General features: G+C 43.3%; 2 protein-coding genes across 3 annotated transcripts in view; one reads left to right on the forward strand and one right to left on the reverse strand.

The window, feature by feature from the left end:
• The first annotated feature begins 685 nt into the window (after positions 1-685).
• On the forward strand, positions 686-7,729 carry LOC135575198 (vesicle-associated membrane protein 1-like). The gene is made up of 5 exons (XM_065027871.1): positions 686-736; positions 2,375-2,525; positions 3,809-3,967; positions 5,545-5,596; positions 6,282-7,729. Coding segments are annotated over exons 1-5 (381 nt in total). The 5' UTR covers positions 686-734; the 3' UTR covers positions 6,299-7,729.
• A 1,674-nt stretch (positions 7,730-9,403) lies between these two features.
• The window catches only part of tapbpl (TAP binding protein like), a 6,670-nt gene continuing 42 nt past the window's right edge, over positions 9,404-16,031 (reverse strand). Inside the window, exons 1-9 of one of the 2 annotated variants that reach the window (XM_029679083.2) lie at positions 15,668-16,031; positions 15,276-15,488; positions 14,875-15,150; positions 14,456-14,656; positions 14,022-14,189; positions 10,463-10,566; positions 10,032-10,260; positions 9,705-9,772; positions 9,404-9,528 (exon numbers count right to left, since the gene is read on the reverse strand). The exon at positions 15,668-16,031 is cut by the window's right edge and continues 42 nt beyond it. In XM_029679083.2, the coding sequence (XP_029534943.2) occupies positions 9,705-9,772; positions 10,032-10,260; positions 10,463-10,566; positions 14,022-14,189; positions 14,456-14,656; positions 14,875-15,150; positions 15,276-15,488; positions 15,668-15,713 (1,305 nt within the window). In that variant the 5' untranslated portion in view covers positions 15,714-16,031 and the 3' untranslated portion in view covers positions 9,404-9,528. Of the gene's footprint in view, positions 9,565-9,704; positions 9,773-10,031; positions 10,261-10,462; positions 10,567-14,021; positions 14,190-14,455; positions 14,657-14,874; positions 15,151-15,275; positions 15,489-15,667 lie in introns of both variants that reach the window. The other variant, XM_065027872.1, reaches the window with a different exon arrangement.

The following is a 16,031-nucleotide window of genomic DNA, read 5'->3' on the forward strand; positions in this document are numbered from 1 at the left end:
AGGGGAGCGACGCATTATTGCAGTATAGTGCCATCACACACACACAAACGAAACTAGTGCACAAACCGACACACAGATACGCTTCCACACACTCGCCGGGAGAGGGGGAACAACGGTGGTGTTAGATAATTCTGAAACTAGACCACGGGAAAATAGTGAAATTATATAATTGGGTAATGTAAAGGAAAGTGAAATCAGTTGTGTTTAGTTTTTGAAGGGGAACGTGCAATCTAAACAATTGGTGTGATTTTGAGCATCTCGACTCAGCATCTTTGGAGTATCACGACTTCTCTTGCATAGATTTATTATTTAAAGAAATTCGCCAAGCATCCTTGGATTTATCCCTTATGGATTTTACGAACTGAAATTGAGAATCTGTGCATCAGCCGTATTCACTTTCAACCTCTTATACCGCTGCCTTTCTTCGAGCGAATTATTACCCGACGCTTGCCTGGGTATTGCGGTACTTTGGGGATGACTTGCGGTGCTAAAGCATTGCTTTGAGGTTACTGCATCAGCTTCTTCATTCGTATGTTATTAACGCATCATTTTAATCAGTCGAGTCTCTGAGGTCCTGGACATCTTTGGACGACAGCAGAGATTTTTCCCATTGCTTTTTTGTGATTTCGCTTTTTTTTTTTACTTCAGACCCTTCCCCCTTTCGTCTCTCGCGCTCTCTCTCTCGCCCCCCCGGCTCACTGACAGTGAGTCAGTTCCAAGCAGCTGCATAGAAGATGTGAGTATCAATGCAGGGCTTCCTATTTTTTACTTATTCTATTCATTTGTTCTATTCACTAAAGATGTTTTATTCTAATATGTTGAGTATTTATATCATGTTGTCAGGCTCTTTCTATGCTCTATTGATTTGTTCTAGCTTAATGTATTTTGCTGACGCAAGTCTTTTTCCGTCACAGCAGCTCTGAATAATGGATCTCGTCTACTGTAGTTGATTACCCTCAGTCCTCTTCTGGGCTTCAAAAGAAATTCATTTTTTGCTTGATTATTTTAATTAAAAATGGGCTTATTTCAGCTGAAATGATGTTTTCTTTCTTTATACCATGGGTTTTGTACCGTATGGTTCTAGGGACTTCCAGGTTATCAAATGTCTGTGAAGTATTAGAAAATCAATATCAATGTGAACTGATTGGTCTGAGATGTTTGTCTTCTTCTCCGGTTACAGTAGGAAATACAGTAGGGTGCTACGCATGACATCTGGCATGAGACTGTCCTTGCACCTGTAGTATAGAACAAGTTCATGCCTTTCAAATGATGGCTATATTCTTCATATTCATATATGGATGGAATGGTTGCCTCTACTTTATATTTGACTAATTTCAATAGTCTAAGTCAGGACCAACACCCCCAGATGAGTCCATGGAGGCTGTCTGTGTTAGAACGCTCCCCCTCTCACCCCTCCCCTTTCCCTCACCCCCCCCCTCTCTTTACCCTTCTGAACCAAATTAGTTGTTTGCCCCATCTTTGAATCCTTCTGCCTTTTCTCTCTCTTCTCTCCTTTTATTCCCTTTCTTCTTATCCTTCTCTCTTAACCCTCTCTCCAATCTCTCCTGTTCACCATCTCTACAGCCTCCCCTTACTTTTCTTTTGGCCTTTCCTCTCATCGTCCTCTTCTTCTTATCTCCCTCTTGCTTAATCTGACACTCTCTCTCTCTTTCTGACTCTCTCCCCCCTCTCGCTCTTTTTCTTTCTCTCCCTCTTTCTGTCTCTCTCCCATCTCTCTCTCTCTCTCTCTCTCTCTCAGGGAGGCATCTATGTACAATTCTGACTTTATCCCCTTTATTCTCCTCACCAACAGCTCTTCTCCTTTCTGTACCTCATCATTCATCTTTCTTCCTCATGCGGCATCGCATTAGTGAAAACCAAGACTGTTCTCAGGGCATTCTACCAATATTCTATGAAAGTCATTTCTGTTAGTCAAAACCGGCAGACCTGCCCCGAGAACAGTCTTGATTTCTACAAATGCGATACAGCCTCTCCAATACTCTTCCTCTCCCTCTTCCCCTCTCTGGCTTCCAATTCCGTCCTTTATCTCATATCCCTTCTTTCCTCCTCCTCCTCCTCTTTCCCCTCTCCTCATTATACTTGCCCTTCTGTGCTTTTGAACTTTTAATCTGAATCGCTTTTATCACTGAGTTCTGTTATCAAGGCTTTTCTTGTTTTTTTTTTGTTTTAGTTACAACACCTCTAAAATGCGGTTGTTTCAGCTTGCTCATGACTGCTAAATTACTGTAATGTAAAAAAAGTCTTACCCTTCCTCATCTCCCCTTTTCCCTTCTCCCTCCTTCCCCCTCTCCTATCCCTCGCACTTCCCATCTCTTCTCCTCTCTGTCCCTTCCTCCTTCTCTCCCCTTCCCAGGTCTGCCCCAGATGCTGCTCCCCCAGCTGGACCTCCCGGAGCCCCAGGGGCCCCAGGAGCAGACGGAGCCCCAGGTGGAGGGCCCCCACCCCCTCCTCCCAACACCTCCAGCAACCGCAGGCTACAACAGACACAAGCCCAAGTGGAGGAGGTGAGCTAGTGTGACACACACGTACAGTACCAACCAACCTGCTCCTGGCTTCCATACCATGCTCCTAACAGTACTCCCACTCGTGCCAAACCATATAGTACAACATTTTAAACTACAGCAAGTAGCTAGCTTGTCAATCTGGGATTGACGTCACAGCGTGAGACAACTAGCAGCAATTAGGCCAGATCTGGGCTGCATTTCCAGTTGCTCCCTCCTCTCTGCACTCGTTCACACGCCTTGGTGTAAGCAACAGCGCCACCCAGTTTCCCCCATTTTGCTTTCATCTATCCAATTCAATGAAATAGGGGAAGGGGGGGAAATGAGGGCAGAAGTAAAGGACCAACCTTCTGGAATGAAATGTGGTCATGAGTCAAGCTGTAGAAACAGAGCTAACAGAAAAGGAAAGGACATAGATTGTTTCTTTGTGACATTCGTTGATTGTTGGGAAATCTAAAAATAGATTAGCATAGTCTACTCTACTCTACAATGCAGTTCGATTTATTTCAGTAATGCTTTGGCTATGCAGTCTTCGTCAGGGTGTGGCTTTCTGGGATCAACATGATATTCCATCGACCTGACAACATGAATTTGTTATTTTATTGCTGTGTGTTTGTGGTGTGTGCATAATGAATGAAGCGCTGAGAAATGTTGTAACAAGTATTCCAAAATACAATACCCACGATAACAATTTGGATAGCATACTATACGATATGGCTAGCATATGATACAGCATGGCTAGCATACGATACAACATGGCTAGCATACGATACAACATGGCTAGCATACGATACAACATGGCTAGCATACGATACAACATGGCTAGCATACGATTCAACATGGCTAGCATACAATACAACATGGCTAGCATACGATACAACATGGCTAGCATACGATTCAACATGGCTAGCATATGATACAACATGGCTAGCATACGATTCAACATGGCTAGCATACAATACAACATGGCTAGCATACGATACAACATGGCTAGCATACGATTCAACATGGCTAGCATACGATTCAACATGGCTAGCATACGATACAACATGGCTAGCATATGATACAACATGGCTGTCTATGATGATTTTTAATATATTCTATTTCTATGGCCAAAGTTATGTTAGCTATTAACATATAGAAAATAACATGGTTGATCAATTTATGTTAGTAATGGACTGCACTGCAGCTTGGGAATGGTTTCATGCTGTATTAAATTGTGTGATGTGGACTTCTATGGCTCGGGATGTCAGTAAATTCCTCCTCTCCTCTCCTCTCCTCTCCAGGTGGTGGATATTATGCGGGTGAATGTGGACAAGGTTTTGGAGAGGGACCAGAAGCTGTCAGAGCTGGATGACAGAGCGGATGCTCTCCAGGCCGGGGCCTCCCAGTTTGAGAGCTGTGCAGCCAAGCTCAAGAGCAAATACTGGTGGAAAAACGCAAAGGTAATGACAGTGATCAATGACACTTTCATCCAAAAGGACTTAAAATGAACATATTCAGGAGAATTGCAAGGTAATGGTAATATTAATCATGATAATAATATGGTTATTTAGCCAACTCTTTCTATCCAAAGTGACAGTGTACTGTCCTATATTCAAGTTAACATATATATATCCAGTGTACTGTATGTGGCCCATGGGGGAATCATTCAGAACCACAACTGTGATGGTGTTGCAACGCCAGTACCATGCTCCACCAACCAGTACCATACTCCACCAACCAGTACCATGCTCCACCAACCAGTACCACGCTCCATCAACCAGTACCATGCTCCACCAACCAGTACCATGCTCCACCAACCAGTACCACACTCCACCAACCAGTACCATGCTCCACCAACCAGTACCACGCTCCACCAACCAGTACCATGCTCCACCAACCAGTACCATGCTCCACCAACCAGTACCACACTCCACCAACCAGTACCACGCTCCACCAACCAGTACCATGCTCCACCAACCAGTACCACGCTCCACCAACCAGTACCATGCTCCACCAACCAGTACCATGCTCAACTAACCAGTACCATGCTCCACCAACCAGTACCATGCTCCATCAACCAGTACCATGCTCCACCAACCAGTACCATGCTCCACCAACCAGTACCATGCTCCACCAACCAGTACCATGCTCCACCAACCAGTACCACGCTCCACCAACCAGTACCATGCTCCACCAACCAGTACCATGCTCCACCAACCAGTACCATGCTCCACCAACCAGTACCATGCTCCACCAACCAGTACCACACTCCACCAACCAGTACCATGCTCCACCAACCAGTACCATGCTCCACCAACCAGTACCATGCTCCACCAACCAGTACCACACTCCACCAACCAGTACCATGCTCCAACCAACCAGTACCATGCTCCACCAACCAGTACCATGCTCAACCAACCAGTACCATGCTCCACCAACCAGTACCATGCTCCACCATACAGCACCACCCTCCACCAACCAGTACCACACTCCACCAACCAGTACCATGCTCAACCAACCAGTACCACGCTCCACCAACCAGTACCATGCTCCACCAACCAGTACCACGCTCCACCAACCAACTGAGCCATGGTGGTGCAGGGCGCTGAGGCGAACACACAGCGTCTGTCCCTGGAACACTGTCACCCCCCTTTCCCGCGCACTAATCCCCTAATTAGCGTCTGTGGGCGAGAGGAGCGGCGCTCCGGGGAATGGGGAAATAGGGAGGCTCTCACTGCAGAGTTTTCTCTACACGCAGTTATTCTTATTAATTGCATAGCAATAGCACCAAAAATACACTGACTGGACACAAGGGAGTGTGATGAAATGTTACGCTCTGCTTTTTGTGTTTGTCATCGTGCTTGGTTGGTGTGTGTGTGTGTGTGTGTGTGTGTTTTTGGTCAGCAGGACTAACGTTAATCCGCAGCGACTTCACCCCTGAATAAAAAATGTTTAATCATCCTGAGGAAAATCTATCAGGTTTATTAACTAGAAGAATAAAGAAAGCCTTTAACTCTCCATTTGCTTTTCTTTCCAGATGATGATCATTATGGGTATCATTGGAGTTCTTGTGGTCGGAGTCCTTTTCTGTAAGTACCATTATTCACTTTCCCCTATTACCATTCATTGATACCCACTCGCATGTAGCCAGTTAGACGGTTTCTTCACGTCTTTTAAACTTCATTTGGAAATTTCTTGGCATATGAATTATTGTGCAGATGACTAAATTAATGTCCATACTTCTGTATTGCATTAACGGATACTCACACTGCTCTCAGGGAAGGTCTGCCAGTTTTGACTAGCAGAAGTTACTTTTCGTAGTGGTTTAGGAGAATTAACGTAGCAGGTTAGGATAATTAGGTAAAGGTTAGGTAAATGGTTAGGGTTAGCTAAAATGCTAACACTATCTAGCTACAACCAGGCCTGTCCTGAGAACAGTCTTGGTTTCCACTAATGCAATTCTGAATCCATACTAGTCAAGTTCAGTAGATGTTAAGGCGAAGGCCACAGCTATAATCAGTGTGCACTTATAACAGGCCCAGGTCTGCCCTTCCCTGACTGTCTCCTAGTGCCTACTCTTATGTAAATAATTAATGACAACTTATTACAGTAAATGATTGAAACAGTATAAGGCCTTTGTTACCAGTCATTCAGCAGAAACAACACATGTGTAGATATAGCCCACTGAATGCAAAGATCATTATTCTCCCTATCCCCCCCTCTCTCCCTCCCCCTCTCTTTATCTTCCTCTCTCTCTCTCCATCTTTCTTATAGTGTACTTCTTCTATTGAGTAATCCCACCGTGGCAGGACACAGACATGAGAGCGGAATAGGAGAGAAGAAGAAAACAAAATCGACCCAGATCCAAACTCCAGTCCCGCCCCCTTTATCCTCCACACCAGGTCTTCCATCTAGCACTTAAACATGACGATAGTGTGTAGATGTTGTTGCTCTCTTTTCTCTTTGTCCTCCTGCCCTTCCCTTCTCTTTGATCCATATTTCTTCCTCTGTTTTGGCGTGCTGTCTCACTCACTCTCTCCTGCCTCTGCGTCTCATACATTATTGAAGTGTGCAGTAGGAAAGAGAGAGAGAGAGAGAGAGAGAGAGAGAGAAAGCAGGAAGAAGTGACAGAGAGAGAGAGAGAGAAAGCATGAATAAGTGAAAGAGAGAGAGCATGGAGAAAGAGAGAGTGAGTGCAATGAAAGAGCGCAGCAGTTCTTTCTATCCGCCAAAGCTTGTTCGTGTTACCTTTTGGAGAGCGTACCACATTTGTAAATTGATACTGACATACAGTACCTAACAACCCCTCCTGATCCCCTACCTCATACCACTACCATTATAAACACTACTTACTAATACAAGGTCATGTTTAAGAGTATGATCATTTTGTCATGTGTGTGTGTGTACTTGTGATCCAAATCAGTGTAGCCAGTAGCTTTTTCCAGGGTTAGTTGATGTAGGCCTTGACGGGCATTCCTGCCTTTTCCTTTACCTCCCTCTTCCTCTCACTCGCTGACTGTGGTGTTTAAGAGAGAGATAGAGAGAGAATAAGAAAAGCCAGGAAGGATACTGGAAAAGGCAGAAACCACTTTTGGGACACTGACTTTTAGTATATCTTTATTCTTGTACCACAGACAGACATACGGACAGTTAGCTAGATTGACATTGACAGACAGAAACAGACAGTCTGTACCTACATAGAGTATTCTTTCAGGAGTGCAGACAAAAGTCTATACAGCATTAACTCTGGACACACCTAAAGGCAGGTCTGTGTAATAACACTGCATAGAACATTTCTGATTGATTAGTATTAACTCTGGACACACCTAAAGGCAGGTCTGTGTAATAACACTGCATAGAACATTTCTGATTGATTAGTATTAACTCTGGACACACCTAAAGGCAGGTCTGTGTAATAACACTGCATAGAACATTTCTGATTGATTAGTATTAACTCTGGACACACCTAAAGGCAGGTCTGTGTAATAACACTGCATAGAACATTTCTGATTGATTAGTATTAACTCTGGACACACCTAAAGGCAGGTCTGTGTAATAACACTGCATAGAACATTTCTGATTGATTAGTATTAACTCTGGACACACCTAAAGGCAGGTCTGTGTAATAACACTGCATAGAACATTTCTGATTGATTAGTATTAACTCTGGACACACCTAAAGGCAGGTCTGTGTAATAACACATAGAACATTTCTGATTGATTAGTATTAACTCTGGACACACCTAAAACATTTCTAAAGGCAGGTCTGTGTAATAACACTGCATGATTGATTGATTAGTATTAACTCTGGACACACCTAAAGGCAGGTCTGTGTAATAACACTGCATAGAACATTTCTGATTGATTAGTATTAACTCTGGACACACCTAAAGGCAGGTCTGTGTAATAACACTGCATAGAACATTTCTGATTGATTAGTATTAACTCTGGACACACCTAAAGGCAGGTCTGTGTAATAACACTGCATAGAACATTTCTGATTGATTAGTATTAACTCTGGACACACCTAAAGGCAGGTCTGTGTAATAACACTGCATAGAACATTTCTGATTGATTAGTATTAACTCTGGTATTAACACACCTAAAGGCAGGTCTGTGTAATAACACTGCATAGAACATTTCTGATTGATTAGTATTAACTCTGGACACTAAACAGGTCTGTGTAATAAAGCATAGAACATTTCTGATTGTTGTGTAATAACACTGCATAGAACATTTCTGATTGATTAGTATTAACTCTGGACACACCTAAAGGCAGGTCTGTGTAATAACACTGCATAGAACATTTCTGATTGATTAGTATTAACTCTGGACACACCTAAAGGCAGGTCTGTGTAATAACACTGCATAGAACATTTCTGATTGATTAGTGAGCAGCTTTACTGTGTTGTGGTTGTGTTCAGACACTCTTGTACGTTCTAGTAGAGAGGGTACAGGGTTAGGGAGGAATGGTTCAATAGACTGTCCCCTATCTGGAGAGGACATAACCAAATAACCCCCCAAATAACCCACTTCCTGCACATCAAACCAACAAAAACACACACTGTTATCTACAGTAGACTTGAGGCTGTTACCTACAATAGCCTATAGGCCCAAATGGAAGTAGTGTTTGTGTCTTACTTGACTTGCATGGCAGACGATGTCCATAGTTTTGCCTATTTGTGTGACCTATGTATCTGCCATTTCTGAAACTTAACTGCCGATTGTACATTTATTTTGTTTGGTTTAGTGGTTTTCAGGACCTGTGTATAGGCTACTGTATCTATGCGCCCAATTAATAACTCATGCGTATGCAATGTAATGAAGCTCAAGAGTTTGCCAAATTTTTGTTGCTCACATGCTTTCAAAATAACTAATACACAACCAGAGAACAATGGTTGCTACAGTAGTATTCTGACGGGGAAAAAACGAAAACCATAGTACCGTACAAGTAGTACCATAAAGTACTTCATCTTTGCCAGACTATTGCTCCTGAAAATGTGTTTTTTAGTTAGTTTATATTTTACTTTTGGTGTTGGATATTCCAGAAAATATCATTTTCCTCTCAATGGTTGATAAAGAGGGACTGTTTGACACATTGTAAAAAAAGAAAAGTAAAATAGCTATGTGTAAATTGCATTTCTGAATGAAAATAGTGGTGATTCCTCAAAACAATGATCTAATAATATTGTGCAATAATATTATTAGGTAAATAAATGATACAACATGATAATACTGGGAGAGATACAACTGGATCGTGAGAATTCTTTAAACGCATGCTTACCACTTGATGCTAATAAACAAAATCATCAACATGAATGTTTTCATCATTGAAGTGAAAATGAACAGGTATAATCCCACACCGTCTCTCCAGATTCAGAGAACAACACCAATGATACTATCAAAGAAAACATTTATTTGAAGAAAATGTACAACTGTTTATAGTGCAACAGTAATTCACATTACAGCAACTCTTAAGATATTGGTTTTCAACAGCTTCAGGTGCTGTGCCTCTGCGACCCTGAAAGAATCCAGGTCTGTGAATTAGGTTGGAACTCTTTGCAAGAAAAAAAAAAGAAGAAAAATGTATTATTTGTCTGTTTGGACAGAAATGTACTTTGCATTTTTAGGTTACTGTTGTCGTACTACAAATAGTTAAAAATACAAGGAGGTCCATAGGGAGCATGGGGAACTTACCTATTTCATCACTTGGTAGAAGAACAGAACGGTGATAACCAGAAAACCCAGGACCATCCAGTAGGAATCTGTAACAATAGGGAACCGTTTGGACTAATATGAATGGACACCATTTTGTTTCTGCTCAGGTTCTCCCAATGACTCACAGTCAGCAGGCACCCAACAAGAGAAAACATTTAGCAAAAGAGCAGTATCTGAACCTGCCTGATAAGAACACTCATTATATTTTAGTTGTCCATTCACGCCTAATGAACGTGACCCATCAGCAATGCTGATGTTCACCTAATTTCCTATTGTCCTCTCACGCCTGTGTCTGTAGCAGCCTACCTGGCTCAGGTGTCTCTACTGTCAGGCTGAGGGAGAGGGGTGTGTCCAGGGCCGGGTGGGTCACTCTGCAGGTGACCGTGGTTCCAGGGGGGAAGGTGGAGGGGTGCAGGGTGAGGTGGGAGGAGATGGACATGGTCCTGTCGCTGTGCTGCCGATGGCTGGAGAGAGACACCTGGTCTGATAGAACGCCTGGCTCTGAGTCTGTAGAGGAGACGGAGAACCACTCCATCTGAGAGAGAAGTGAGTCTCAGTATAATGTCTGTAATATTTAGGATATCCATATTATAAGTGCTGTACGATGACCTACCATTGATCTTCTGATTTCATTAGAGGTATGATCGCTGTGTGCTTGTGTGCTAACCACTTTGAAACAGTGGTATCTGTGAATATGAATGACTGGATATTTCATTGGTCGACCGCACCAGACACACCTGGACATCCAGAGGGTAGTAGTTCTTGCAGTGGCAGCTCAGTTTCTGGGGCAACTCATCCCGAAATACCAGCTTCTCCTCAGAGAGAGAAACATGAGGAGGTTCTGAAGACAGAGAGACTTCGTATTTAGATGTGAATCGTGTGCACAGTATGTCACACATGACATAGACACCTACTGTAATAAACGCATGTTCATATGTGTAGAGAAATAATGTACATTTGAGTCATTTAGCAGATCCTCTTATCTAGAGCAACTTACAGGAGCAATTAGGGTTAAGTGCCTTGCTCAAGGGCACATTGACAGATTTTTCACATTTTCGTCTCAGGCATTTTTTAATATATTTTTTTTAACCTTTATTTAACTAGGCAAGTCAGTTAAGAACAAATTCTTATTTTCAATGACGGCCTAGGAACAGTGGGTTAACTGCCTGTTCAGGGGCAGACCGACAGATTTGTACCTTGTCAGCTCAGGGGTTTGAACTTGCAACCTTCCGGTTACAAGACCAACGCTCTAACCACTAGGCTACCACATTCAAACCAGCAAACTTTTGGTTACTGTACCAACACTCTAAACCCTTAGGCCACCTGCTGCCTATGTAAAGTAAAGGTCAAAGTAGAGGTCAACCGATTAATCGGCAGGGCCGATTTCAAGTTTTCATAACAATCGGTAATCAGCATTTTTGGACGCCGATTATGTTGCAATCCACGAGGAGACTGCGTGGCAGGCTGACTACCTGTTACACGAGTGCAGCAAGGAGCCACGGTAAGTTGCTAGCTAGCGTCAAACTTATCTTACAAAAAATAATCAATCTTAACATAATCACTAATTAACTACACATGGTTCAAATCAAATCAAATTTGATTTGTCACATACACATGGTTAGCAGATGTTAGTGCGAGTGTAGCGAAATGCTTGTGCTTCTAGTTCCGACAATGCAGTAATAACCAACAAGTAATCTAACTAACAATTCCAAAACTACTGTCTTATACACAGTGTAAGGGGATAAAGAATATGTACATAAGGATATATGAATGAGTGATGGTACAGGGCAGCATACAGTAGATGGTATCGAGTACAGTATATACATATGAGATGACAAAGTAAACAAAGTGGCATAGATAAAGTGGCTAGTGATACATGTATTACATAAGGATGCAGTCGATGATATAGAGTACAGTATATACGTATGCATATGAGATGAATAATGTAGGGTAAGTAACATTATATAAGGTAGCATTGTTTAAAGTGGCTAGTGATATATTTACATCATTTCCCATCAATTCCCATTATTAAAGTAGCTGGAGTTGGGTCAGTGTCAATGTCAGTGTGTTGGCAGCAGCCACTCAATGTTAGTGGTGGCTGTTTAACAGTCTGATGGCCTTGAGATAGAAGCTGTTTTTCAGTCTCTCGGTCCCAGCTTTGATGCACCTGTACTGACCTCGCCTTCTGGATGATAGCGGGGTGAACAGGCAGTGGCTCGGGTGGTTGATGTCCTTGATGATCTTTATGGCCTTCCTGTAACATCGGGTGGTGTAGGTGTCCTGGAGGGCAGGTAGTTTGCCCCCGGTGATGCGTTGTGCAGACCTCACTACCCTCTGGAGAGCCTTACGGTTGAGGGCGGAGCAGTTGCCGTACCAGGCGGTGATACAGCCCGCCAGGATGCTCTCGATTGTGCATCTGTAGAAGTTTGTGAGTGCTTTTGGTGACAAGCCGAATTTCTTCAGCCTCCTGAGGTTGAAGAGGCGCTGCTGCGCCTTCTTCACGACGCTGTCTGTGTGAGTGGACCAATTCAGTTTGTCTGTGATGTGTATGCCGAGGAACTTAAAACTTGCTACCCTCTCCACTACTGTTCCATCAATGTGGATAGGGGGGTGTTCCCTCTGCTCTTTCCTGAAGTGCACAATCATCTCCTTAGTTTTGTTGACGTTGAGTGTGAGGTTATTTTCCTGACACCACACTCCGAGGGCCCTCACCTCCTCCCTGTAGGCCGTCTCGTCGTTGTTGGTAATCAAGCCTACCACTGTTGTGTCGTCCGCAAACTTGATGATTGAGTTGGAGGCGTGCGTGGCCACGCAGTCGTGGGTGAACAGGGAGTACAGGAGAGGGCTCAGAACGCACCCTTGTGGGGCCCCCGTGTTGAGGATCAGCGGGGCGGAGATGTTGTTGCCTACCCTCACCACCTGGGGGCGGCCCGTCAGGAAGTCCAGTACCCAGTTGCACAGGGCGGGGTCGAGACCCAGGGTCTCGAGCTTGATGACGAGCTTGGTTGATGATATTACTAGTTTAACTAGCTTGTCCTGCGTTGCATATAATCAATGCGGTGCCTGTTAATTTATCATCGAATCACAGCCTACTTCGCCAAACGGGTGATGATTTAACAAAAGCACACTCACAAAAAAGCACAATCGTAGCACCAATGTCACAAGTTATAACCATAAACATCAATGCCTTTCTTAAAATCAATACACAAGTATATATTTTTAAACCTGCATATGTAGTTAAAATAAATTAATGTTAGCAGGCAATATTAACTAGGGAAATTGTGTCACTTATCTTGCGTTCTGTGCAAGCAGAGTCAGAGTATATGCAGCAGTTTGGGCCGCCTGGCTCGTTGCAAACTGTGTGAACCATTTCTTCCTAACAAAGACCGGAATTAATTTTCCACAATTTTATATAATTATGACATAACATGGAAGGTTGTGCAATGTAACAGCAATATTTAGACTTAGTGTTGCCGCCCGTTAGATAAAATATGGAACGGTTCCGTATTTCACTGAAACGTTTTTTTCAAAAATGATAGTTTCCGGATTTGACCATATTAATGACCTAAGGCACGTATTTCTGTGTGTTTATTATATTATAATTAAATCTATCATTTGATATTTGATAGAGCAGTCTGACTGAGCCGAGGTAGGCAGCAGCAGGCTCGTAAGCATTCATTCAAACAGCACTTTCCTGCGTTTAACAGCAGCAATGCAATGCTTGAAGCACAGCGCTGTTTATAAGCCTATCAACTCCTGAGATTAGGCTGGCAATACTATACTGCCTATAAGAACATCCAATTGTCGAAAGTATATGAAATACAAATGGTATAGAGAGAAATAGTCCTATAATTCCTATAATAACTACAACCTAAAATCCTCTTACCTGGGAATATTGAAGACTCATGTTAAAAGGAACCACCAGCTTTCATATGTTCTCATGTTCTGAGCAAGGAACTTAAACATGAGCTTTCTTACATGGCACATATTGCACTTTTACTTTCTTCTCCAACACTGTGTTTTTGCATTATTTAAACCAAATTGAACATGTTTCATTATTTACTTGAGACAAAATTGATTTTATTAATGTTTTATATTAAGTTAAAATAAAAGTGTTCATTCAGTATTGTTGTAATTGTCATTATTACAAATATATATACAAATCGGACGATTAATCGGTGTCAGCTTTTTTTGGTCCTCCAATAATCGGTATTGGTTTCGGCGTTGAAAAATCATAATCGGTTGACCGCTAATATAAAGAGACAATCAGTCACAAGTGTTCTTAGAGGGACTCACGTGTGACGTAGAGCTGTATGACCTGCTGGGCCTGGTACAGTCCAGTGCTGACGGTGCAGATGTAGGTCCCCTCGTCAGATACCTTCAGTCTGGCCAGAGTCAGAGACGCATTACCCTGCCCCACCAGCAGGGCGGCATCCACGCTCGAACCTTCTCTCTCCACGTGTACTGGAGGAGAAAAAAACGATGCGAAACAGAGTATGATGAGGTGAAAAATAGGGAAAATTCTCATAGTAATCATTCAGTAAACCTCTGGGTTCCTAGCTATGACAGCAGTAACACATTCTTCGTTTCCATCTCTGGGTAGATAATAAAGTTGGAATGTTGACCATGGAGGTCCTAATGCACTTTATGTTGTGATGGTAAGTAGACCTAACTCATCCAACACTTATAGCACCATCATAACTACTTAAATAATGCCTTTATTCTCTCACCTGCTGGCCCCTCCTCTGTCTCCGTCTGCCCCACCCTAATCTCCAGCACTTTCCTCCCACTTCCTCTGTGCTGCAGCCGCCACTCAAGCCCCAGCTCCTGCCCTGGGGGTGGGGCCTGCTGCCTGAAGCCACAGTCCAGGAGGGCCATGCCCCCTAGAGGAGCGGAGTGGGACTCTGAGCGAGAGAACACCAGGAACACCACTGGGGAAGACAAGGGAGAGAGAAAGAAGGGATTATGGAGAAAGAAGCAAGTGAAAAGTAGAGAAAGTGCAAAATACTAGAGAAAGAAAGAAGGGTGATAAGAGAAGATGCGGATGAGAGAATGAGAGAGTAACAGTGTTATACATCATTACAAAATGACATGTCTGCTCTACAACAGGCATACTACCAGAAGCATTATAATAACCTCCTTGTCTCACCCTCAGTCAGCAAAGTTCCTGATTGGCTGAGGGGGAGCTCCAGTTTGCTCTGCATGAGAGCTGGACGATCTGATTGGTCCAGTGGCAGTGTCTGCAGGACCAATGTGAGGCTGAGCCCACCCCCCTCTATCTGCAAGGAGCCAATGAAATAGGCTGGTTCTGTGGAGCCCTCCTTGGCATTACGAGGGAAGTAGCGGCTGATCTCACATGTCACTTCCTGCTCGTTACAGTCAGCGTGGAGCAGCAGGTCTGCCTCTGGGATCTCAGGAGACTCAACTGTCAGAAAGCAGAGAGGGGTGGAGGGAGAGTGCAGGAGAGGGATGGTGTGAGGGAGAGAGAAGGGGAAGGTCATTCCATCAGGTAACTCTGCTGTACAAAAGAGAACCTGATAATGAACCAACCTTTAGCCTCCAAGATGATGTTATTAGGATCGGGGACAGCAGGAGGGTTGAAGGGGGTCAGAGTATCCAGTGAAAGATCAGGGGTCACGGCCAGGTCTCTGAGGACAAGTGTTGCTGGGGTGCGGCTGAAGAGAGCCCCACCTCCCATTCCCCCCATCCCACTACCCTCCTCCACCAGAGAACAGGACAGCACCACGTCTGCTCCTCCCTGGCCTAAGAGAGGGAGAGAAGGGGAGGGGGAGCATGAGGAGTGAGAGGCAGGGACAGGATCGAGAGAGAGGCACGGGAAGAGGTCATAAGGAGCAGGAATGTGAGCATAGGTGACTAATGTCCAGAATATACAATCATTTCATGTTTAGAAAATGTCAGAAGTGAAGAAAAACAATTCTTACCAGAAACGCATGTAATCAAATATCCAAAAAGCAGGATTTCAAGCATCTTTCTAGTAGTTTTTTATTCAACAGTAATTACTGACCATTCACAAATATACAGAATTGACCCCTAATTTCACAATTTAATTAATGACCACGCTCGAAACCAAATACAATTTAGAGACAGTTAAAATGTTAGGCTGTTATACAGTGAAGTTACTTTCACTTTTGTTTGGAGGTAAATCAAATAAAGCTACAAATGGTTAATTAAATGTTCACGTAGAACGTTATTAGTTTGACATAATAAGAATGATCAGACCTATTGATTTATCAAACATCGATTAATAGATGCCATGTTTCCAGCGTGTATTTTTCTTATTGCGTT

Source organism: Oncorhynchus nerka, linkage group LG14 (assembly GCF_034236695.1).
Source record: "Oncorhynchus nerka isolate Pitt River linkage group LG14, Oner_Uvic_2.0, whole genome shotgun sequence".
NCBI lineage: Eukaryota > Metazoa > Chordata > Actinopteri > Salmoniformes > Salmonidae > Oncorhynchus > Oncorhynchus nerka.